The sequence below is a fragment of the Pseudophryne corroboree genome, chromosome 6, assembly GCF_028390025.1.
Source record: "Pseudophryne corroboree isolate aPseCor3 chromosome 6, aPseCor3.hap2, whole genome shotgun sequence".
In the NCBI taxonomy this organism is placed as follows: domain Eukaryota; kingdom Metazoa; phylum Chordata; class Amphibia; order Anura; family Myobatrachidae; genus Pseudophryne; species Pseudophryne corroboree.
Window position 1 is genome coordinate 273,308,056 of NC_086449.1, and position 25,104 is coordinate 273,333,159.

General features: G+C 42.5%; 1 protein-coding gene across 3 annotated transcripts in view; it reads left to right on the top strand.

The window, feature by feature from the left end:
* The window catches only part of FBN1 (fibrillin 1), a 343,784-nt gene that overhangs the window by 186,296 nt on the left and 132,384 nt on the right, over positions 1-25,104 (top strand). For all 3 annotated transcript variants that reach the window (XM_063926051.1, XM_063926050.1, XM_063926049.1), the window contains exons 13-16: positions 8,693-8,812; positions 9,736-9,861; positions 18,744-18,866; positions 23,165-23,287. In XM_063926051.1, the coding sequence (XP_063782121.1) occupies positions 8,693-8,812; positions 9,736-9,861; positions 18,744-18,866; positions 23,165-23,287 (492 nt within the window). The remainder of the gene's footprint in view (positions 1-8,692; positions 8,813-9,735; positions 9,862-18,743; positions 18,867-23,164; positions 23,288-25,104) is intronic.

Sequence of the window (25,104 nt, forward strand, 5' to 3'; positions counted from 1 at the left end):
AACCTTTGTTTTTTGATATTAGTACTGATGTCAGGCGCTATCAACAGTTATAAATATTTTATAAATGGATGGATAATTCTCTTACAGCTCATATAATTTAAATAGCCGCAAACAAGGTGAAATGACCTGTGGAAATGGCCAACACAATCACACCTGATTGAAACCAGGTGTAGAGAAAATAGTTCTAGTTAACCTCTTGCGCTATTGAATTAAAGGTAACATGACTTGAAGACACTTAATCAATGATTGAAATAGATTTAATATCCATAAAATAAATTACAAACATAAAAATAAATAGTTAAGTATGCGCATACACATAAAAGGTAAATACTAAACTTTACTAATGAGCATAAGAGGTGGATCATATAATTAATTGTGACCATGTATAGCTAATCAGTATTCATACGTTGACAGTGTCCTTTAGTTGGTATTTTCAATATGGAACAGTCCCATTAGTTGTGCTCATAAAAATGAGTTTAGATGTGTACCAAGTGGGTAAAACCGAACCACTATATCAGTTGTAAATGGTCCTTTTATATATGGAGAAAATCTCCAAACAGCACGGAGAGAATAACTGTCACCTGGGGTTTGGTGCACAGCAAGCACCTATGTGGAACTCCCAGTTACCACTGTCCGTGGATGGTGTGCTCCGTCTTCTGCTGTGTCAGGTTATCACACACACACACCTTACTTCGCATTAGGGGATGGAGGTCGTGTCCGGCTCCCGGAGCTTTGCGCACTGCAGGCGCTGATTAGATGATTCCGCTCCCGTCTTTAAGCCGCCGCATATAGCGTCCTCCCGTCTCCCGTTTATCGATCTCAGGCAGTATTGTGCATCAATAGGACCTACTGTCAATTGTCCGTTAGGTCACACAGGGCTCCTTCTCTGACGCGTTTCGCTTCTAATTGAAGCTCCCGCAAAGCTCCGGGAGCCGGACACGACCTCCATCCCCTAATGCGAAGTAAGGTGTGTGTGTGTGATAACCTGACACAGCAGAAGACGGAGCACACCATCCACGGACAGTGGTAACTGGGAGTTCCACATAGGTGCTTGCTGTGCACCAAACCCCAGGTGACAGTTATTCTCTCCGTGCTGTTTGGAGATTTTCTCCATATATAAAAGGACCATTTACAACTGATATAGTGGTTCGGTTTTACCCACTTGGTACACATCTAAACTCATTTTTATGAGCACAACTAATGGGACTGTTCCATATTGAAAATACCAACTAAAGGACACTGTCAACGTATGAATACTGATTAGCTATACATGGTCACAATTAATTATATGATCCACCTCTTATGCTCATTAGTAAAGTTTAGTATTTACCTTTTATGTGTATGCGCATACTTAACTATTTATTTTTATGTTTGTAATTTATTTTATGGATATTAAATCTATTTCAATCATTGATTAAGTGTCTTCAAGTCATGTTACCTTTAATTCAATAGCGCAAGAGGTTAACTAGAACTTTGTTTTTTGATGGCTCAATGTACACAAACTTTGTTTAATACACACAGTTATTAAAAATATTGTATTAAATGACCTTCAGGCTGTGTGCATAAGGTGTATATGAAACATAAATGAATTGTGTGAATGTACATAAACTTTGTTCAATGCACAAAGTTACAAAAAATATTGGCTAAAATGACCTTCAGGCTGTGTGTATAAGGTGTATATGTAATGCATTCTGTGCTTAGATTTAGGTCCCATCACCATGAGATCTCAGTATGGTATGCAATTATTCCAAAATACGGAAAAATCCTATATCCAAAATACCTCTGGTCCCAAGCATTTTGGATAAGGGATACTCAACCTGTATTACACTTTTAGTCTGTTTGGGACAAAACGTTAATAAAACTGTTTTGTTTTTACTCACCATTTTAGTTTTCAAAGATTGTTATTTTTATTGTGTGCTTATTATGTGTTTTCTGGTAAATTACACCTTTGGAAAAAAAGTTGAAATTTACTGTATATTCATCCTGTTGTCTGCTTTCTACATTGTTGAAGTTGATGATGTTTTTACAGTATAAAGATTTTAGTAGATTAGAGATTGAACCAAGGGCAAAATACAAGCCTGAATGTTAAAAGAATGAAATCCTCTTTACAACATTTGCCTGAGCAACCGGCCACGGAATCCTTTATGGTTTCTGTGCAAATGGAAAGTGCTGTTTGCCAATAAAATGTACAAGTTACTATGAAAGTAAAGCGCACTGGATTGATACTAAACGCAGTGAATCCTGGGCTGGTAAAATGTTTGTGTAAATCATTTGGAAGTGTGTGGAATTTATAGTGTAGAATGTTGGTTCATAAACAGCCTTAGTGAGTCCAAAGCTTTTGTGGTGAGTCATGCTTTGAGGTTCAGGTTGCCAAGCCATAAAATGTATCCTAGGAAACCTCTCCTTGGAACATTGGCTTCTTGCCTCTTCAACTCAACTCTACCTGTTATTAAGAATAGGATATATACATATTATATGTTAGTCAAGACTGGAAGTAATAGATTGTATTGTAGGAAAGTAGATGGTGAAGTAGCCTTCCTATCACCCTGCATAAATACAAAAGAGTGCTTGCCCTTGTATGGTACAGAAATAGCAAAGAAAGTGTATTGTAGATAGATCATTGTTAAGAACAGTAATGTTGCCTTCGTCCTCTCTTGAAGGCAGAAACATATTTCATACAAAAAGAGGGGCACTCACTTATAGTATAATGGGAACACATTTATGGCAACCAGTGCACTCGCCCAGTCACATTCACAGGTTTTCCCATGCAGAGTGAGAATTCATTGGAAACAGGAAGGACAACACAAGATATATTTTCACTGAAACTCTAAAAGTGTCTGATAGCCGCCAGAGCAGCTCCAAGCGGCCTACAAACAAGGGACTTGCATGCACGCTTTGCCCGTTAAAGCTTTCTGGGATCGTTTCACATCTGCATCCATATAATGAAATCCGTTCATTTGTGGCAGAGCATGCATCAAGTTGTAATTATAACGAACATCGGCTGTTCTAGAATTGTTGCAGAGAGGGAGTAAGTTTCAGGCATGATTTCTCTTGAGTTGCGCTGGCTGGTTGTCAGCCACTTGATTAGCTGCATCACAAATAACATGCAGCTTGGGGGATTACCATTACTGTGAGTGTGTCTTTAGTATGTTGATATTACATTTGGCAAATAGCAAGTTCTTTCATATTTACTGATGTTCTACTAATTAACACCTTCACCTGCTAGAAGTTTGAAGAAATTCAACATTGACCCAGGTGTCAACTTTCAACAGCTGAGTGTAGTCTGTCTATAGATGGTATATGATTAGTGTCTGTGGTTGAAGGACATCTGCCACTGTTTTGCAGAAGATATAAGCAAAAATATTGCCCAGCATGCATTTTGCCCTTGCCTACACAGGCACTGTATTTACTGGCAGTGTTTCCGAAACATAACCATTTATGGTAAGACACAGTATTATAAAAAATACAGCACAATAATGTTGAAGTTTAAATAGGAAGTAATGGCCATCTAATACCACAAAACATATCAACATAAAACAAATAAAACGTCCTGAGTACGCACCGGCTTAGCCTTCATTTCAAATAACTTGAGCTTGTTTCAAGCAAAATAGGCCAAGTTCCTAGCATTATGATTGCACATAGATATATCATTGGAAAGTATTACACATCCACTGGGTCAGGGACTGATGAGTTTGGATAAATATGCTTTGTAAAGCGCTGCAGAATATGTATGCGCTATATAAGTAAAGGCCCATATAGACGGGCCGATGCACGAGAGATGTGTGCTGAGCGAACCGCTCAGCACACATCTCTCCCGCCGCTCAGCACAGCGCGATCTGTGCTGAGCGTGCGGTGGGAGATGGGGGGGCCGCTCACTTCACCCAGCGGGTGAAGTGAGCGACCCGCTAGATTGGCCTGCATGCAGGCCAATCTAGCAGCAGCGATAGCGATGTGCGGGGCTGCGCATCGCTATCGCTGAGGGGGCTACACACGGAGCGATCATGCCGATATTCTAAGCAATCTAGTCAGATTGCTTAGAAAATCGCTCCGTGAGTACCCCCCTTAACTGGTAAAAATAATAATAATAATAATAATAATAATAATATTATTTGGCACAAATAAAAGCAACAGTATGGCTGTGTATAGATTGTTTAAGTAGACAACTCCCACAGCTACATAGTGTTGCACAGCACATTCATTACAGATCATATTTAGGATGGATGTTTGACTAGAGAAGCATGTTTACCTAGGTCTGCAATTCTGAATGAGCAGCAGTCTGCTGATTCTTGATCCTTTTTCCAGATTGTAGACAAAATGAAGTTTCAAAAACCACTTAATATATTCTTGATTTTTTTTTTAAAGAAATTAATAAATCCAATATGATGTTCTGTTCTGTTTACTGAGTATATATTTAACCACAAACGCCCCTCAGTCTTAGGAAGGAAATGGATGTGTCCAATTAGGAGACAGATCTATATTTGCATGATGAGTTTCTGTGTGCTACTGGAGTCTAAGAATATGCCAGGAATGCACATTAATCATTCGTTCTTGACTATTAAGGAGTTCCCCTTACTACAGCATCAGATATTTCTAAAATGCCTAACCTGGCTTTTTATTAAGCAAAATACACAAGAAAAAATAAAACAAGTGAGCGCTAGTAAAATTGGCTATGAGACAACTATACTTTACATTGACTGCAGCTTCTCAATTTGAGGTGCTGAACCTCAAAAAATCATGGACAATGGTAAAAAACAAAGAAGCGCTGTCATTGAAAGTATTATACAATTTATTAAAAATATATATATATGATAATCACAAAAATAAAACCTGGTATCCTGTAATTTGATAACACAGCATATATAGTATAGCAAGCATCAATACTTATTAGTAGCAGCAAATGATGGACATATTAACAAAATCCCCTAAAACGATATAACCACCTGTGCTTCAGATGGTAATATAGCACTTGTAATTAAAAAAAGGCTCCTTGCTGGGAGCTCCACATTTGGGTTAATTAGACGTATAGGCTCATAAGATGATTTTATGGATTTAAAAGTCCATCCGTGGTGTGAATATAAACAGTTCACCTTTGTTTTGTCCACTTTATAATATCTGCTCCCAATACTTATTCCGTATTTTAGAAAAGGCTTTTTACGGGTGATTTTAATTAGCACAATTCCGTGCACAGCACAATGACATTTAAGCATGGAACGCTATTTTGACAGTCTCGTATTGTGCTTACCCCAGCCTCTGCTGATTGCAATTATTCGGTATTTCCTTTGAAAATGTTGGGCGCCGGCTGCCCACGCCGCTTGACTGCGGCACCGAAGGGATGAAATAAAGCAGAATGTATTGGTGAACTGAACGCTCGGAACCGCTCACTTGCAGTGATATAGCGGGAGCCGTCAGAGACGTGCCTGTAGCTGGAGCCGTTCGAAGACGTGCTTGTAGTCTCTGGTGGTGGAGAGAAGCAGGATACCAGACAGGATACTGGGAGGAATGCTTGACGCGTTTCTCAGCCTCAATCCTGGGGCTGTTTCATCAGAAGACTGATGAAACAGCCCCAGGATTGAGGCTGAGAAACGCGTCAAGCATTCCTCCCAGTATCCTGTCTGGTATCCTGCTTCTCTCCACCACCAGAGACTACAAGCACGTCTTCGAACGGCTCCAGCTACAGGCACGTCTCTGACGGCTCCCGCTATATCACTGCAAGTGAGCGGTTCCGAGCGTTCAGTTCACCAATACATTCTGCTTTATTTCATCCCTTCGGTGCCGCAGTCAAGCGGCGTGGGCAGCCGGCGCCCAACATTTTCAAAGGAAATACCGAATAATTGCAATCAGCAGAGGCTGGGGTAAGCACAATACGAGACTGTCAAAATAGCGTTCCATGCTTAAATGTCATTGTGCTGTGCACGGAATTGTGCTAATTAAAATCACCCGTAAAAAGCCTTTTCTAAAATACGGAATAAGTATTGGGAGCAGATATTATAAAGTGGACAAAACAAAGGTGAACTGTTTATATTCACACCACGGATGGACTTTTAAATCCATAAAATCATCTTATGAGCCTATACGTCTAATTAACCCACATGTGGAGCTCCCAGCAAGGAGCCTTTTTTTAATTACAAGTGCTATATTACCATCTGAAGCACAGGTGGTTATATCGTTTTAGGGGATTTTGTTAATATGTCCATCATTTGCTGCTACTAATAAGGATTGATGCTTGCTATACTATATATGCTGTGTTATCAAATTACAGGATACCAGGTTTTATTTTTGTGATTATCATATATATATATTTTTAATAAATTGTATAATACTTTCAATGACAGCGCTTCTTTGTTTTTTACCATTTTTATTAAGCATTTCACCACTATTATTTCATATGTACTGTATATTCCATATAGTCTACATATTCATTTTTTAAGTTGGTGCAACAGGTTTTTGCAGTTGTTTACTTCCTATATGTTTTGGTGCTACAGTTTGTATCCAGTGTTTCGCAGACCATAATGAGAAGGGGTCTTCAACAGCTGGACAGGCAGATGGTCCCTACCGCTCTGCTAAAGGGTCCTACACATGGGGGGTCATTCCGAGTTGTTTGCTCGTTGCCGATTTTCATAACGGAGCGATTAAGGTGAAAATGCGCATGGTACGCAGTGCGCGTGCGCTAAGTATTTTAGCACAAAACTTAGTCGATTTACTCACGTCCGAACAAATAATTTTCATCGTTGAAGTGATCGGAGTGTGATTGACAGGAAATGGGTGTTTCTGCGCGGAAACTGACCGTTTTCTGGGAGTGTGCGGAAAAACACAGGTGTGCCAGGATAAAACGCAGGAATGGCTGGAGAAACGGGGGAGTGGCTGGCCGAACGCAGGGCGTGTTTGTGACGTCAAACCAGGAACGAAACGGGCTGAGCTGATCGCAGTGTAGGAGTAAGTCTGGAGCTACTCAGAAACTGCTAAGAAATTTCTATTCGCAATTCTGCTAATCTTTCGTTCGCAATTCTGCTAAGCTAAGATACACTCCCAGAGGGCGGCGGCCTAGCGTGTGCAATGCTGCTAAAATCTGCTAGCGAGCGAACAACTCGGAATGAGGGCCATGGTGCGATTCTGCCTAAAGCCCGATTTGACTTTGCGATTTTCCTTGACTTTCTTCGGAGCCCAGAACCAACGTTATTGAATATACACATGGTTTAATTTTGGCTATATACAATTTTGACTATATGCAATTTTGAATAGACTAGAAACTAGATTGTACACTTTCTAGTCAAAATTGACCTGCCTGCAGTCTATTTTTTCTTGGATACTGACCGCATATTGGCATCGCAAGGTGTTTACACATGGTGCGATATGCACCAGGGGCCTAATTCAGGCCTGATCGCTAGGGCGCGTTTTTTGCATCTCTGCGATCAGATAGTCGCCGCCTACAGGGGAGGGGGAAATCGCTGTGCAGGGGTGCGATCGCATGTGCAGGGGGGCTGCACAAACAGCTCTCGCACGTCCCGTCGCTGCCCACCAATCCCTGTCGCTGCGGACCGACGCGCCTGCGTATTGCGGTGCATATGCATGCGCAGTTCAGACCTGATCACAGGGTGTATGAAAACGCAGCCTAGCGAACAGGTCTGAATTAGGCCCTATGTTTTATAGTCCATATCGGTAATTACATTGCACCGTGTGTATGGAGCTTAAGCCACAATTTTCAAAGCATTATTTAAAACCAAATATTAAATATCATTCAGTCCTCAGTGAGTTTCAACCAAATGCTATTTGTACAGTAGCTGTAAAGCTAGGAGTTGTTGGTTTTTTTTTTTTTACCAATAGGAATACTTTCCTGATTCTGAGGACACAACCTAGTCTGTTGGGTTCAGGGATTGGGTATAGAGGGGCCTTTCTTCTTTTGATGAGGTTCTGATGTTTGACCACACCCCACACCCCTTTGCACATTATTTTGTGTTTGCGTGCCCATACACATCGAGCATGTAGCGCCCAAACAGACAGGGTTTAGCTGCCTAAAATGGCTGAACCTGTCTAAAATCCCTCAGGAGGCTGCGAGAAAATGTCAGCCATGCGGCTGTTGGGTGTCTAAACAGACCAAGAATTGAATTGCTCTGTATTGTGCCCCCTAGTGGTAGCTGCAGGGAATAATAATTGAATCGGCCCCAAAGTGTTCGAGCACTATTTTTTACACTAGAGATTGTGAGAACCAATCCTGAGCTTTAAAAATAATAAATAAAGACTTATTTTCAAAGAGCATGGCTTCTTAGAAGAAGCTTCTGGTTTAACCTTTAGGGCAATATTCAATTGTTATATCGCGCTGATCTCCCGGAAGATCGTGGGGCTATATTCAATTGTCCCCCGTTTTTGCGCATTTTGCGCCCATAGTAGCCGGGTATAGGCACGTAAAGCGGCTAAACTCTACTAAACTATTGGACGCAACGCAAAAAGACCTGTTTGGGTGCCAGCGGAGCGATCACAAGCGGGAGGGGGGGGACGACATTTGAATTCTGCCCTTATAATCTCTGATTTATCATTACATATCATTACAAATCTAAAGCTCATCATTAGCAGAATTTTGATTTCTGTATTATTTTCTAAATACACATTGTGCTATAATTAGCACTCATTCTATATGTTTTGTTATATACTGAATGGATCTCTTTGAGCAAGACTTTCTCTTTTTCCTACATTTTAGATACGGACGAGTGTGAAACAAGTCCTTGCCGTCATGCAGACTGTGTAAATACACAGGGATCATACATCTGCAAGTGCTACGCTGGCTTCCAAAGTACATCAACACGTACAGAATGCAAAGGTATGACAGATAATGTAACCACGCAGCACGGGTACAGTCAGCAACTTTAGGCTCCTGAGGTTTTACAGTCATTCATTTAGCTTAAGATTAAGAATTTATACATTTTACACCAAAGACAAAAGCCAAATATTGCACAGTATTGTGACCAACTGTTTTACGTCTCCTTTTTCTGTTATTGTCAGTCTAGTTTTATTCACGGCAAAGCGGCATGTTAGCAATATAGGAACTTTTTAGAGGTGGAAGTATATTACATTTGTTTGTGTACTAAAGCAAATTATGCTTTATGTAATTAATTATGTACTTAAGTAACAGTTATTTTCAATCATGGTTTGACTGTATTTAAATATATCTCAATGTACAGTATGCCACAATACAGTGGCCTGTTACTAGATTACAGAGAGACACATTTCAGGCAGGTTTATACAATAAAACCATCCACATCACAGAGAGTGAAAGCTCTGGTGATACAATCTCTGAGATCTCATTTTGTTTCACCATTCTACATTATATTTTCAATATCTATCTTTCAGAAAATCTAAAGTCTATAAATAGAGCTGTGACACAATGATGTCATCGCATCAGCTGTTTGTTTGGGATGTGATAATAGGATATCCTGGCAGAACAAATGTGATAGCAGAATTCAGGGGCAAACCAAAATGATACAATTCCTGGGGGTTTATTTAAGAATGCCTATTGTAAACCAGGTGCTTTTGATCGTGTTTATGCCTGATATTTAAAAGACCAATGCTTTTACTAGCAAGACACAGCCATATAAAAAAGCATTGCCCTTATAAATATTGTGCATAAATACAATCAGAAGCTCCGTGGTGCACTTGTGCTCACAGTGCACTGTATTGTCATGTGACTTGTATGCAATTGGCTTTTTTCAGGTATATCATTTTAAACTCATTTCCATTTTTTAGACATTGATGAGTGCTTACAAAATGGGAGGATCTGTAACAACGGTCGATGTGTGAATACAGATGGCAGTTTCCACTGTGTGTGCAATGCAGGTTTCCAAGTGGCGCCTGATGGGAAGAATTGTCAAGGTAAACACATTGTTTGGGTTTATTGTTATTTGCCTTTTTTACTGTACAGTATGTGATATTTGCGTAACACTGGCATAAAGCTAGTCACACATACAGCAATATCATATCATTTGTTGTGCAAGTGTTTTGTTATTGTGGCAAGTGTTGACTCAATAGTGATTCCAGATAATAATTGGACTCAGTACAGGTTTAGTATCCCATATCCAAATATCCTGAAATACGGGATATTCCGAAATACGGACTTTTTTGAGTGAGAGTGAGAGAGTGAAACCTTTGTTTTTTGATGGCTCAATGTATACAAACTTTGTTTAATACACAAAGTTATTAAAAATATTGTATTAAATGACCTTCAGGCTGTGTGTATTAGGTGTATATGAAACATAAATGAATTGTGTGAATATAGACACACTTTGTTTAATGCACAAAGTTATAAAAAATATTGGCTAAAATGACCTTCAGGCTGTGTGTATAAGGTGTATATGTAACATAAATGCATTCTGTGCTTAGATTTAGGTCCCATTAACATGATATCTCATTATGGTGTGCAATTATTCCAAAATACGGAAAAATCCGATATCCAAAATACCTCTGGTCCCAAGCATTTTGGATAAGGGATACTCAACCTGTAATATGATTATCAAATAGGCTGGAAAAGTCAGTCAGACAATGGCTTCTTTTTTTTCTTTTTTTTGTAAAACTTATTATTTTCTCATTTTTATAATATAAAATTTTACATACAGTGGTGAGTCAAAAATGGAAAAATATAGGAATGGCAAAGATACATACATACATTTCAGCATTAACAGAACTACGAGTGTCTCTGTGCCTTGCAACTCGTACCACTTAATTTCGCATATCCTATACTTATACACTGTAAACTTTCACCACCCACTTAGAAACATCATAAAATAATAAGGGAGAACACAAGAAGGGAGAAGGGAAGGGGGGAGACAAGACAAGACATACAATGGCTTCTTTTTATTTGTACAAGTCAACTGCACTGCCAGGAGGGATCCCACTGTTGTAGATGCTGCATCCAAATGGACTTTGTAAAACTATAATGAATAGGTTTTAGTACAGGTAAAATTACACGCCCCTATGTACTTGCTTTTACCCCATTTAGTTTCTTTGTGTAATGACATATGACATCTTAGTATAGAACCTCATATGGTAGGCTATGGTCCCTTATGGCCGATAGTGGTGGCTTCCCCTGCACCAATTGTAATTACTCCACTGATTGGAACGCTTCACTAACATGTTTAGTCAAAAACGAAAAGCTTCTTTACATTTTATAAATGGGATACAGTAATACTCATTGTAACTTTCATGAAAAACAAAGACGCATGAGTGCGGAGGCTTTGGTGTTAGGTGGGCTGAAGCATTGTTCTTGGATGGGGTAATTGCTGGCCTTGCCTAGTTGCTTTGCCTGTTTTCACCACTAAAACACAATACATTGCTGTAGCTTAACGGCACAAGATGATTATGCACATATAAGATTAGTCGAGGTACAGTATGTTCCAGTAGCCACAGAGGTTTCTGATTCTATTCTGTGTTGGGGTCTGTTTACAAAGCCTTGCAGACAGATAAAGTGGATAGAGATAAAGTAACAACCAACCAGATCCTGTCATTATTCAACCACAGCCTGTAACATGGCGGGTAGGAGCTAATTGGGTGGTACTTTATCTCTCTCCTAGACTTAAGGGGGGTACTCACGGAGCGATAGCTGCTTAAAATCTAAGCAATCTGACTAGCTTGCTTAGATTTGTGTACCCCCCACAGCGATCGCTGGGGCTAGATTGGCCTGCATGCAGGCTCAATCTAGCAGGTCGCTCATTTCACCCGCTGGGTGAGATGAGCGCCCCCCTCGTCTCCCCCCGCACGCTCAGCACACATCGCGGTTCACTCAGCACACATCTCTCCCACATCGGCCCGTGAATACGGCCCTTTAGTAAACACATCTCTTGATCTTCTTAGAATTCTAACAATTAATGTAGAGCTGATTTTTGTTTAGTACAGAAAACAATGAAGCCTTTCCAGAAAGAAATGTGTGGGACTAGGGAAGTAATCACATTGTTAGTACAAACAATAGTGTTTTGATGACTGGCAGCCTTCCAGCAATGTTTCTGTTTTTAAGGAAAATGCCATACATAGGGGTATATGCAATTGCGGTCGAATTCCCGAAATTGTCGAAAAACTGGACTTTTTCGCCAAAAAAAAAAATTCGACAATGCAATACAGTACTTTCCGTCAAAAAAACGGACTTTCAAAATTCGACTTTTTGAAATTCGACATTTGTCAAATTCGACATTTCTGCAATGGTACAAATGCGGCAATTCGACAAAAGTATATTCAATTGAAGTTTGGAAATTCGACAACAGTGCTTTTAGACAGTAAATTCGTCATTTTCAATCTGCCACACTTTGGTGGGTGAATCTAATAAAAAAAAATTAAAACATGTTTTTTTTGGGTGTTTTTTTTATTGGTAATAGCATATCTATTTATATTAGAAGGGATTAGGTACTTGCTTTGTCTTTTTGGGAGGCACAAGTATTATTTATATATTTTTAAAAATATATATATATTTTTTTTTAGATGGAATGGTAAAATCCCGGAAAAAAATGGCGTGGGGTCCCCCCTCCAAAGCATAACCAGCCTCGGGCTGGTTCTAAAAAATCCGGGGGGAAAATGGACAGGGGATCCCCCGTATTTTTAAAACCAGCACCGGGCTCTGCGCCTGGTGCTGGTGCAAAAAATACGGGGGACAAAAAGAGTAGGGGTCCCCCGTATTTTTTACACCAGCATCGGGCTCCACTAGCTGGACAGATAATGCCACAGCCGGGGGTCACTTTTATACAGCGCCCTGCGGCCGTGGCATTAAATATCCAACTAGTCACCCCTGGCTGGGGTACCCTAGGGGAGTGGGGACCCCTTCAATCAAGGGGTCCCCCCCCAGCCACCCAAGGGCCAGGGGTGAAGCCCAAGGCTGTCCCCCCCATCCAAGGGCTGCGGATTGGGGGCTGATAGCCTTGAGAAAATGACAAGAATATTGTTTTTTCCTGTAGTACTACAAGTCCCAGAAAGCCTCCCCCGCAAGCTGGTACTTGGAGAACCACAAGTACCAGCATGCGGGAGAAAAATGGGCCCGCTGGTACCTGTAGTACTACTGAAACAAACATACCCAAATAAAAACAGGAGACACACACCTTGAGAGTAAAACTTTATTGCACACCTGCCGACACACACATACTTACCTATGTTGACCCGCCGACTGCCACGTCTCCTGATCCGACGATCCGGGGTACCTGTGAATAAAATTATACTCACCTCAATCCAGTGTCCAGATATAAATCCTCGTACTTGGCAAAAAAAATAAACGAACACCCGGACCAGCGGACTGAAAGGGGTCCCATGTTTACACATGGGACCCCTTTCCCCGAATGCAGAGACTCCCCCCGTGACTGCTGTCACAGAAAGGTCTCTTAAGCCAATCAGCGAGCGCAACGTCCTGGCACTCTGCTGATTGGCTGCACGTCTGAGCTGTCAGACAGCGCATCGCAAAGCCTCTCCATTATACTCAATGGTGGGAACTTTGCGGTTAGCGGTGAGGTCACCCGTGGTCAGCGGCTGACCGCGGGTAACCCCACCGCTGACGGCAAAGTTCCCACCATTGAAAGTAATGGAGGGAGCTGTGCGATGCGCTGTCTGAGCTCACACGCGCATACAGCCAATCAGGTGAGTGCAACGACGTAGCGCTTCCTGATTGGCTGAAGGGACCTCTGTGACAGGAGTCACGTGGGGTCCTGGCATTCGGGGAAAGGGGTCCCATGTGTAAACATGGGACCCCTTTCAGTCCGCTGGTCAAGTGTTCGTTTATTTTTTTTGCCAAGTACAAGGATTTATATCTGGACACTGGATTTAGGTGAGTATAATTTTATTCACAGGTACCCCGGATCGTCGGATCAGGAGACGTGGCAGTCGGCGGGTCAACATAGGTAAGTATGTGTGTGTCGGCAGGTGTGCAATAAAGTTTTACTCTCAAGGTGTGTGTCTCCTGTTTTTATTTGGGTATTTTTTTCCAGTAGTACTACAGGTACCAGCGGGCCCGTTTTTCTCCCGCATGCTGGTACTTGTGGTTCTCCAAGTACCAGCTTGCGGGGGAGGCTTGCTGGGACTTGTAGTACTACAGGAAAAAACAATATTGTCATTTTCTCAAGGCTATCAGCCTCCCATCCGCAGCGCTTGGATGGGGGGGACAGCCTTGGGCTTCACCCCTGGCCCTTGGGTGGCTGGGGGGGGGACCCCTTGATTGAAGGGGTCTTCACTCCCCCTGGGTACCCCGGCCAGGGGTGACTAGTTGGATATTTAATGCCATGGCCGCAGGGCGCTGTATAAAAGTGACCCCCGGCTGTGGCATTATCTGTCCAGCTAGTGGAGCCCGATGCTGGTGTAAAAAAATACGGGGGACCCCTACTCTTTTTGTCCCCCGTATTTTTTGCACCAGCACCAGGCGCAGAGCCCGGTGCTGGTTTTAAAAATACGGGGGATCCCCTGTTAATTTTCCCCCCGGATTTTTAGAACCAGGACCAGCTCGAAGAGCCCGAGGCTGGTTATGCTTTGGAGGGGGGACCCCACGCAATTTTTTTTCGGGTTTTTTCCCGTTTTTTTAAAAATCGGAACAAAATCCGTCAAATCGGCCGTTTTTCGTCAGCGGGACTGTCGAATCCGTTTTTGATTGAATATGGTCAATTTCGGCACCCACTTGCCGAAATTAGACGGTCGAATTGTGTCGAATTAAAAAACGGCCGCGATTCGCCGCTAATTGCATATACCCCATAGACTGGGCAATTGTGAGAGTTGTATAGCCCTGAAAGTGGTGCCTTGGATTAAGACTATTATAGCATCAAGAACTACTATTGTATTGTATGGTAGTAACTGAATACAGCTACATTTCCAGGGATGTCCACTTTATAAGCAACAATTGAGCCCATTTTGCTTCTATATGGGTGCAGCAGGTTTTGTAAACCATGCAATAATAAGGAAATAAAGTTTGTGAGATTCCTGACACACTTCTACAAGGGTAATAGAGAAGTGATCTTACATCTATTATACAATAACTACGTCCAGGGCCGTTTCTAGACTGTTTGGCTCCCAGTGCGAGCACTAAAAAAAGTCACCCCCCCCCCCCCATACATATAAAAAACTAACATTTCTGTACCCCAAAAGGGGGCGTTGCCTCGCTGTAATCGGTGCGCTTTGCCGAAATGGGTGTGGGCTTGCAGGACAAGGCTACTTTTCACCAACATAGTGCCCCTTACACCATATTATGCCCCACACAGTAATGTCCCTCGCCCCATATTAATCCACCACAGTAATGCCCCTGACACCATATTATGCCCCACACAGTACTGCCCCTTGCCCCATATTAATCCACCACAGTAATGCCCCTGACACCATATTATGCCCCACACAGTACTGCCTCTTGCCCCATATTAATCCACCACAGTAATGGCCCTGACATCGTATTATGCCCCACACAGTAATTCCCCCTGTCACCATATTAAGCACCCACAGTTTTGCCCCTGTCACCATATTATGTCACCACTGTAATGCCCCTGACACCAAATTATGCCCCCACATTCCCCTGACACCATATTATGCCCTCACATGCCCCTGACTCCATATTATGCCCCAACTGTAATTCCCCTGACACCATATTAGGCCCCTGTCACCATATTATGTCCCTAATGCAATACCCCATTACTTGCTCGTTGTCAGGGGATCCCCCCGCCCCGGCCTCTGCGTGGCTCGCCCGGCCCAAGAAACAGCACTGACTATGTTTTACCTGGATTAATCATTTCCTTCATTTAGCAATCAATGTTATAAAGGCCCATTGTATACTGATGATTTTAAACTCATGTTTTTATTGTTCTCCATAATAAGTTACAACAACATTTTAATTGTAAGAATGAACTGTTTAAAGAGTTACTCCCTGTAAAAGTGAGAAGTATTTAGGGAGATATTATACTGCTGTCTGTGGACAATGCAGGAAAGAGCCACTCCTATACAGAATAGGTTTATGGGAAATGCCATTTACATGGCAGCCCTTCTGTTTTAAAATATTGTAGTGTGTTATATAAGTTCTATCCAGGGCTTAAAGTGGTCCTGGAGAGGTGGGGGAACTCACCTCCCCCACGACTGCTCCCGGATAGCGCGCGCGCGCCGCAAAAAGGGGTGTGGCCTCACGAGGAAGGGGTGTGGCCACACAAAATTTTATAACTGTGCAACGTGTTGGTCTCCAGCAGGTGCATAAATTATTACCAGACGCCCGGAGGCGAAAAAGTTTATATTGCCCCCCCCTCGGCCCAGTCCAGGTATACACTCACAGCCACATATACACGCACTCACATATATACAAATACACACCCAACCAGATATACACACAGCATATACACACACACATTATACAACTTATACACACATAGCCACATATATACACACACATAGCCACATACACAGCTATACAAATACACACATAGGTACACACACGAACAAACATGCTTTACCACAAGCATCCTATGTGCCCCCCGTTGCCCTACTTCCCCACATGTCCCCTGTGTGCCCCCAGAGTCCACAGGACATTCCCCATCACCCTGCTGCTTCCCCTCATGCCCACTGTATGCCCCTTGCATCTGGGTAGAAAAAGATAATTATCTGTACAAGCAACATGGGAAGCAGGGGGCCCGTACTGTAACTTACTGTACTAGGCTGTGTACACGGACTGCAAGTGAAGAGACATATGTAACTTTTTCTGATCACCAAGGTCCCTGCTATCACAGGCTGAGGTGGGAACTATCAGATACAGCAATAATAGGCAGTGTGGTCTCCTCCATAAGTTGAGCCATGGATCTGTTCATGCTGCTGACATTCCTAACTCAGTGACTGCTGGCCTCGAGTCGCATATTATACACACTGCCGTCCAGCCTGACCCTGTGCAGCTACCAACAACAGCACACTTGCCTTGCTCTCCTCCAGCTGACCTGTGAGGAAATGTCAATCAGAGTCTGCCTGGTGCGCTGTCTGCCACTGCTTGCACCTGCCTCTGGTGAACACAGCGAGGCCCCGCACATACTATCAGTGCACGGATAAGGTGGGTGGACTGAGGCAGGCACCAGCCTCTTTTCCCTCCTTGCGGCCCTCCCCTCCTTTCTTTCTGCCAGCGCAGCCAGACAGTGAGCCTGCCCGCACTGGTTGTCATTCCGTGGACGCCGCAGCAGAGCCCCAGAGCACAACAGCAACAGCGGCACTGCGCACCCCCTTCTTGTCAGGGGAGAGGGAAGGGGTGTAACGACACACCAGAGCTTGTGCACATAAAAGCTTCCTCCTAACGCTGCCGCGATCGTAGCCGAGCCCCATTCGCGGCAGCCATCCCGGCGGAGGATGAGTGTAAGCCACTTAAGGGACAACGGACCAGCCTACCAGGGATCCCACTGATTGTGCGCCATTCACGGCTCCCAGACTGGCAGCTAATGAGAAGCTGCCACTTGGCAGCTTCTCATAGGCTGGCAGTCCGCGAGCCGTGATTGGCTCACGCCAGATTTTAAAAAAGCCGCCCCTTCTTTTAATTGGTGCTGCAGCCGGTCCGCCAGCCGGGATTGGCTGGCGGGCGCTGTCACCTTTACAATGCAGAAGGGACCTGATGCTGTGGGCGGGCGGAGGCGGAACTGGTTCCGCCTGCAATTAGAGGTGACGGAACGCAGTTCCGCCCCGTTCCGGCCCACTTTAACCACTGGTTCTATCTGAGAACAGTCTATTTCACACTTATTAGACCTTCTTGGTGAAGGATAATATCATCTGGTCAGCATGTGAAGGGTTAATAAGACAGCCTTAGTGAAACAACACAGACAGTTATAGAGATTTTAAAACTACCCCCTTGGGACTGGGTGTAATAGGGCTCATTGCCAAGACAGAGAGGCCCAGCCCCAATGCTTACTCCCTAGCCCCACGCACACATTGCTTGGATGTCTGGGAAGCACTTCTATACATATGTCAGCTTAAGTCCTATCTATTAGTAAATGGAATGTGACAGATGAAAGGTGACATAATAAGGTACAAAAAATATGAGGCAAGATCTCTGTAGTAGTCCTGTTAGGGGATCTAGTGGGACTGGAGCAGTGCTTTTCCATTCTCAGTTCCCAAGGCAAACTTAAGACGGGTACATGATATCGGATGAATGGCCAATGATTGTATAGGTGTGTATGCAGTGCCGATGCAGGAGCGTTAGCTGATAAATGGCTTATAACGCTTGTGCAATGTTTGGAATTAGGAGGTCACATCTTATACGATCTCCCGACCCCCACAGAGGTGCCGTCTCACTTTCACTTCCAGCTCTGCAGCCTCCTCTCACAGGGGCTCATGCTGGGTACACTGCTCAGCTGATTGGGAATGTGTGTACCCATCTTAAAAGTCCAGGTTATTGGGCTGGATGCATCATCGCTTGGAGTGTGATAAAATGGAAAGTGATAAAGTACCAGCCAATCAGCTCCTAACTATCATTTTTCAAACAGGGCCTGTGACATGGCAGTTAGGAGCTGATTGGCTGGTGCTTTTTCGCTCTCCATTTTATCACTCTCCAAGCGATGATGCATCTAGCCCTTAGCGATGTCCATACTTAAGCACAGATGTTAATCAAATTAATTAAGTCACCTGTGCTCAAGTATGGCTTTCCTTAAAACCCTGAACTGTTAGTGTGCCTTGAGGACTGTGGTTGGGAAGCCCCGGACTGGAGAAACAAAACAAAAAAAGCAAAAAAATAAACAGTTGCTCTAATAATATATTTTAAATAATCATAATGATATACAATAAACTGATTGTGTTTTTTTCAGATATGGATGAATGCAGTGTGAGAAACATGTGCTTAAATGGAATGTGCATTAATGAAGATGGAAGTTTTAAATGTATTTGCAAACCTGGCTTCCAGCTTGCACCAAATGGACGTTTTTGCACAGGTATGTACTAAAGTCATTTTGGTCCAGTTTACCAGTTTATATCTTCCATAGACTGTCATCTCAAGGCCTTTAGTCCAGTCCACAACTAGACTGCCAGGGAATGTCCCTAGCAATTTGGAGATCATTATTTCTCTGCATAAACTTCCTGTCTTTACTATATGTAGACAGCTAGTTAGAATCCTATGCTAACTAAGCACTCTAATCACAGCGGCTGTTCTCGTGCACCTCCTGAGATTCCGGCTGAGATGGCACATATCTTCAGATTCTTTTCCCCCAAAACATAAGAGATTGCATCTTGCTCTGTCATTGTTATGAAAGTCAACGTGTGCTCATTTGTCATTTTGCATATGTATGTGAGATTGTCACTTTGAGTCCGGCGGGAATGTGGTGCTGTGCAAACAGTTTGATGTCTCGGTTCACTCCCTCTAAGCCACCATCATGAAACAGAGACACATATGCAGCCAAATAATTGTGGTTTATCTGGTTTTCTTGTGTCACTTTGGCCCTCATTCCGAGTTGATCGGTCGCAAGGCGATTTTAGCAGAGTTACACACGCTAAGCCGCCGCCTACTGGGAGTGAATCTTAGCTTCATAAAATTGCGACCGATGTATTCGCAATAATGCGATTACTAACTACTTAGCAGTTTCAGAGTAGCTCCAGACTTACTCTGCCTGTGCGATCATTTCAGTGCTTGTCGTTCCTGGTTGACGTCACAAACACACCCAGCGTTCGCCCAGGCACTCCCACCGTTTCCCCGGCCACTCCTGCGTTTTTTCCGGAAACGGTAGCGTTTTCAGCCACACGCCCCTGAAACGCCGTGTTTCCGCCCAGTAACACCCATTTCCTGTCAATCACATTACGTTCGCCGGAGCGAAGAAAAAGCCGTGAGTAAAAATACTTTCTTCATAGTAAAGTTACTTGGCGCAGTCGCAGTGCGAACATTGCGCATGCGTACTAAGCGGATTTTCACTGCGATGCGATGAAAAATACCGAGCGAACAACTCGGAATGAGGGCCTTTGTTCTGTCTGAAATTTTTCTTTTTCGCTTTATAGAAGAAAGACAGTGCATTCATTTATTTTTGTTGTACAAGATAATATCTTAATCAACAATTACAAATTACAGAATCTGTCTAATTGACTATTACAAATGAGTCAAGGATAAATAAAGACCACGTGTCCACATATGTGTACAATACATTTATCTAAGTCACCAGCGTAAGAATACAATATTGACACAATATGAATGTTAAAGACCAGAAATATCCAAGGAATCTTAATTGTTATCAAATGAACGTTACATTGCCATGTATTACTGGCTCCGTGAAAGGGTCCCCCAGAGTAAGATGATATTAGGTTGTTAGTTTGGAGAAGTATGTTTTGTTTTTTATGGTTACATCCTGCCAAGCAGAATCTGATGTACAAAGTTTTCTGGATACAGTTGTCTCCAAACATCAGTTTTTTGTTATTTTCACGGTCAACAGAAATAAACAACTCCACCGTAAGATATAAATCATTGAGGGGCATGTGTGGCCCTATAACCTTTAAAAGGCCGTACATTCCCCTTAATCTCAGTTAGAAAAACAGATCCAAACATCATTCCCATATCCTCTACAGGCCTGTTATATGCCCACATACCCCATACTTATTCCACGTGCCAAATATCAGCTAACCATGTTACCTGAATCTTCCGCTTGCCACAGAATCGTACTTACTAGCCCCCTTTACCCATATGCCCCCAGTCCTGATTCCACATGTACTCCAGAAATGCTCACATCACACTCAGTCTTTTGGGTCTGGTATGTGTGACCAGCGGTCAGGGGACTGGCGGTTACAATACCAATGGCGGGATTCCAGCTGTTACATGGCCGACAGGGGTGGGGTGGGGGGAAGGGGAGCGCAGTGAAGCACCTTGCGGGCTCGCTGGGCTTGCCACAGGTTCTATTCCCACTCAGTGGGTATTGTTGTGGGAATAGTCACTGTTGGGCGGCATGCCGACCGGCGGCACTTTCAGATGCCAGGATCCTGGCGTCTGTATTGTGACTGGCGGTCACATAACCGCATCACGTCCTTCATACATGCTCCCACAGGGAGTACCAGTGACCAACCATTACTGGTTTAATAGTCACCAATTAATACCCTTTTAAACATTATTGCTTTCAGTCCAGAGTCCATGGAGGACACCACGTGGTGCAGACTGCCACCTGTTGACCATCACCGATATCAATAATGCTGGATCTGTGGGGTATTTATAGAGAAGGAGATGTTGGCTATTATCTTCATCTGTAGCCACTCACAGAAATTCACCTTCTTTGTCTATTCCATCACTCAAAATGTATCTGTGGTCATATAAGGTTACAAAGATATGTAATACTGATTTTTAGTTAAATATGTTTTATGAGAGTATGGCGTATTTATACATTTTAGATATTTTTCTTACAATTTGTCTGACATATACTTGTTAGCATTGGTGTTTATAAATACTGGACAAGCTTTGAATACTCTTCTTATGTGCTTAGTGATTTTTTTACAGTTACAATCTATTAATAAAATACAGTTGGAGTGAGCTTGGATATTGCGAGTGTGTGTTGTGGCCATAAGCCAGAGATTAAAGAAAGGAATAGAGGTGTTTCATACTTATTTTGTCCTTTTAAGGTCAGCAGTGTTGTACATTGCACAGATTTGTTCTGTGTTGCGGTCTAGCTTGTTTACATGGTAACATTGTATATATAATTTATTTCTATACTTGTAATGATTTACTGCAAAGCTAAAAACACAACAAGATGAAAACACTTGGTAACCTTCAGTGTAACACAATCAGATCAGTATTGTTGTTTTGGTATATGCAATTAGTAAACTATTTTAAACATTTCAATAAGCATCAATGGCCCTCATTCCGAGTTGTTCGCTCGCTAGCAGATTTTAGCAGCATTGCACACGCTAGGCCGCCGTCCTCTGGGAGTGTATCTTAGCTTAGTAGAATTGCGAATGAAAGATTAGCAGAATTGCGAATAGAAATTCTTAGCAGTTTCTGAGTAGCTCGAGACTTACTCCTACACTGCGATCAGCTCAGCCCGTTTCGATCCTGGTTTGACGTCACAAACACGCCCTGCGTTCGGCCAGCCACTCCCCCGTTTCTCCAGCCACTCCCGCGTTTTATTCTGGCACGCCTGCGTTTTTCCGCACACTCACAGAAAACGGTCAGTTTCCACCCAGAAACACCCACTTCCTGTCAATCACACTCCGATCACTTCAACGATGAAAATTCTTTGTTCGGACGTGAGTAAATCTACAAAGTTTTGTGCTAAAATACTTGCGTACCATGCGCATTTTTGCATTAATCGCTCCGTTGCAAAAATCGGCAACGAGCGAACAACTCGGAATGACCGCCAATGTACAGTCATGTACGGCTGTGCACATTACTACTTATTAGGACACCCCAACATTACATTTTTCCCTGTGCACCTCTATTAGTTGTAAAGAAAAATGACAATTTATTATTATTATTATTATTAGTGGTGGCGGTGGTAGTACTGTTTAATCATAAGGCATCACAAGGGTTCCATAGTGCCAGACAAGGGGAAAACAACTGCCAATAACGAATTACAGTAGCAGACTAATAAGTACAGAGCAGGCTAATACAAACAAGGTAGCAATTACATATAAATACATAATTACAAATATGTCGATAAGACAAAAAGGAAAGGGTCCTGCTCAAATAAGTGATCTATAGGGGGTATTGGAAGGAAAAATTGGAGAAAAAGGCAGAAACAGTATACTTACACGTTGGAGTAGAAGGCTAGAATGAAATAAATGAGTTTTAAGGTCATGTTTGAGGGCTTTGAGGCAGGATGAAAGCCCAATAGAGCGAGGGAGGGCATTCCAGAGGCTAGATGTGACCTGGAGAAATCCTGAATGTGAGAGTGGGAATTGGTGATACGGGAGGTTGTAAGGCAGCAGTCATTCACAGAGCTAAGATGTATCGGATTAACTTTCAGAATGCATACACCTCGTGACCATCACCACTAATTGAACTGCCCCTCTATGTCTGCTTTAATTGATAATATTAGAGTTAGCAAGGGGGTCTGCAGTCAAACTTAAGAGGCAAAGTCAAGTAACACGTCTGCTTCTATCGGCCCTGAAAAGTAATTACACATATTAAATCTTATGTTATTATTGTTACCACAGAGCACACAGCAATAAGGGAACTCCGTTTTGTTTGGTTTTATTGCTTCAATTGATAGGAAACCTATATCAACACTGTATATTACCTACTAACTGTTTGCCCTTACCATTGCAGATATTGATGAGTGTGAAATAGCAGGCATCTGCATGAATGGCCACTGTGTAAACACAGAAGGTTCCTTCAGGTGTGAATGCTTCCCTGGTCTTGCAGTCGGACTTGATGGACGCGTGTGTGTAGGTAAGATATAACTGGGATCTAGCTGCAAGCATACCTGGTAATCTACATGCCAAGTATAATTCACCCTCTGTAACACATTGCCCCCTTTTTCCTTGATCCTCAATGGTAAATCCACAACATTTTATTTTTTGGTAATTCCTCCAGCTATAAATAAGATGATTTCAAAAGCACTGGTATTTTTCTTCTGTGTTATGGGAAAGCAGCCTTTATATGTATCGGTTTCTTTGGAGCATTAATGGATTCCAAAATATTATTAGACCGTTTAAACATTTTTTAAAGAAGAGGCTGAGTAAAAAAATGTTTTAATAAAAATAAACATTCTCTACTGACATATTATTATTTTTTATTTATATGGAGCTTCAAGGGTTTGGCAGTGCCATACTGTGAGTTGTAGAGCTGCAAGGGTTTCACAGTGCCATACTGTGAGCTGTACAGCTACAAGGGTTTGGCAGTGCCACACTGTGAGTTGTGGAGCTACAAGCGTTTTGCAGTACCATATTGGAGTTGTGGAGCTACAAGGGTTTCGCAGTGCTATACTGTGAGTTGTGGAACTACAAGGGGTTGGCAGTACCATGCTGTGAGTTGCTCATGTCCCCTTATGTTCCTGTTGAACTCATCACTGCCTCGACTGGCTGTTCTTATGGGAGCAACATACTGGAGAAAGTGGAATGCATACAGCAAGTGCTAAAGTGATTTGAGAATACTGATTTGACAGCACTGCAGCCTTTCCAGCAAGCATTCTCAGTACAATGCACCTTTTGTCTTACTCATTCAAATATATTCGATCCATGGAGAAACAGACCATTACTAGACAATGCAGTGTTTAGCACAGTACGAGCTGAAGGAGTCCTGGACATGGGATACCTTCGTTTGCACTCTTAATTTATAATAGCAGGTATGAAACATTAGTCTAAAGGTACATAAGTAAAATTGGGGCCAATTCATGTTTGTCTGGAATTGCACAGCCACAATGAAGCAGCTGTGCAATTCCAACTAATCAAAATTCTAATTCAGCATAAGGCGTCTGTTGGAGATAGATGCCCCCTTGAAGCAGTAGTGAGGATCTGACTCCTGCTTCTGAGGATGTAGCTTTGGATCGCCATGGTGACCATAAGTCGTGATTCGCGATTGTTACAGGTACCAGCAAGTCTTCATATACTGAAGTCTACTCAAGTTGGCCATAGAATCCGGACACCGGGGGTCCCGGAAGTCTGCGTCTGGCTCTGCATCCCTCACGCCTTCAAAACAGGGACAATACACCCCCATTTTGAAGAATGGTGCCGGGTGCTGCCTGTGTATACCCCCAAAAATTGGATTTGTACGCAAACCATTGGGTTTGCATACAAATATGAATCAGGCCCATACAACAAAGGTCATACAGAAGTTACATTACTAAGATCACCAAGAAAAATACAATTGAGATATAAGCTCCCAAACTTACTGTGGTGAGGAAAGCAATAATCTGTCTTCTTTTCTATAGCACATTTGACTAGAGTTCTTTTTTTTTTATTTTACTCCCAGCATACTATTGTAGTACAAGTGAAAAAAAAAGAATATTAATAATAGAAAAAAATGTGGTTAAAAAGTAAAAAAAGTTTTTTTTACAAGAATGAAACATAAACATTAACATAGTCCTAATAGGTAAAGGTGTGTGGGACTGGAAGGTCTGCAGGAAAGGGAATGAGAACTTTGTGGTTGGACTCTATTCAAAAATGCAGAGTTGCGTGTTGCAGAGTAGTTACTATGCTAAGTAATAAAGAGAGGGCAGGTGGTGAGGGGGGTTGTTAGGGTACCCCGTCATAATAACAAAATACCTG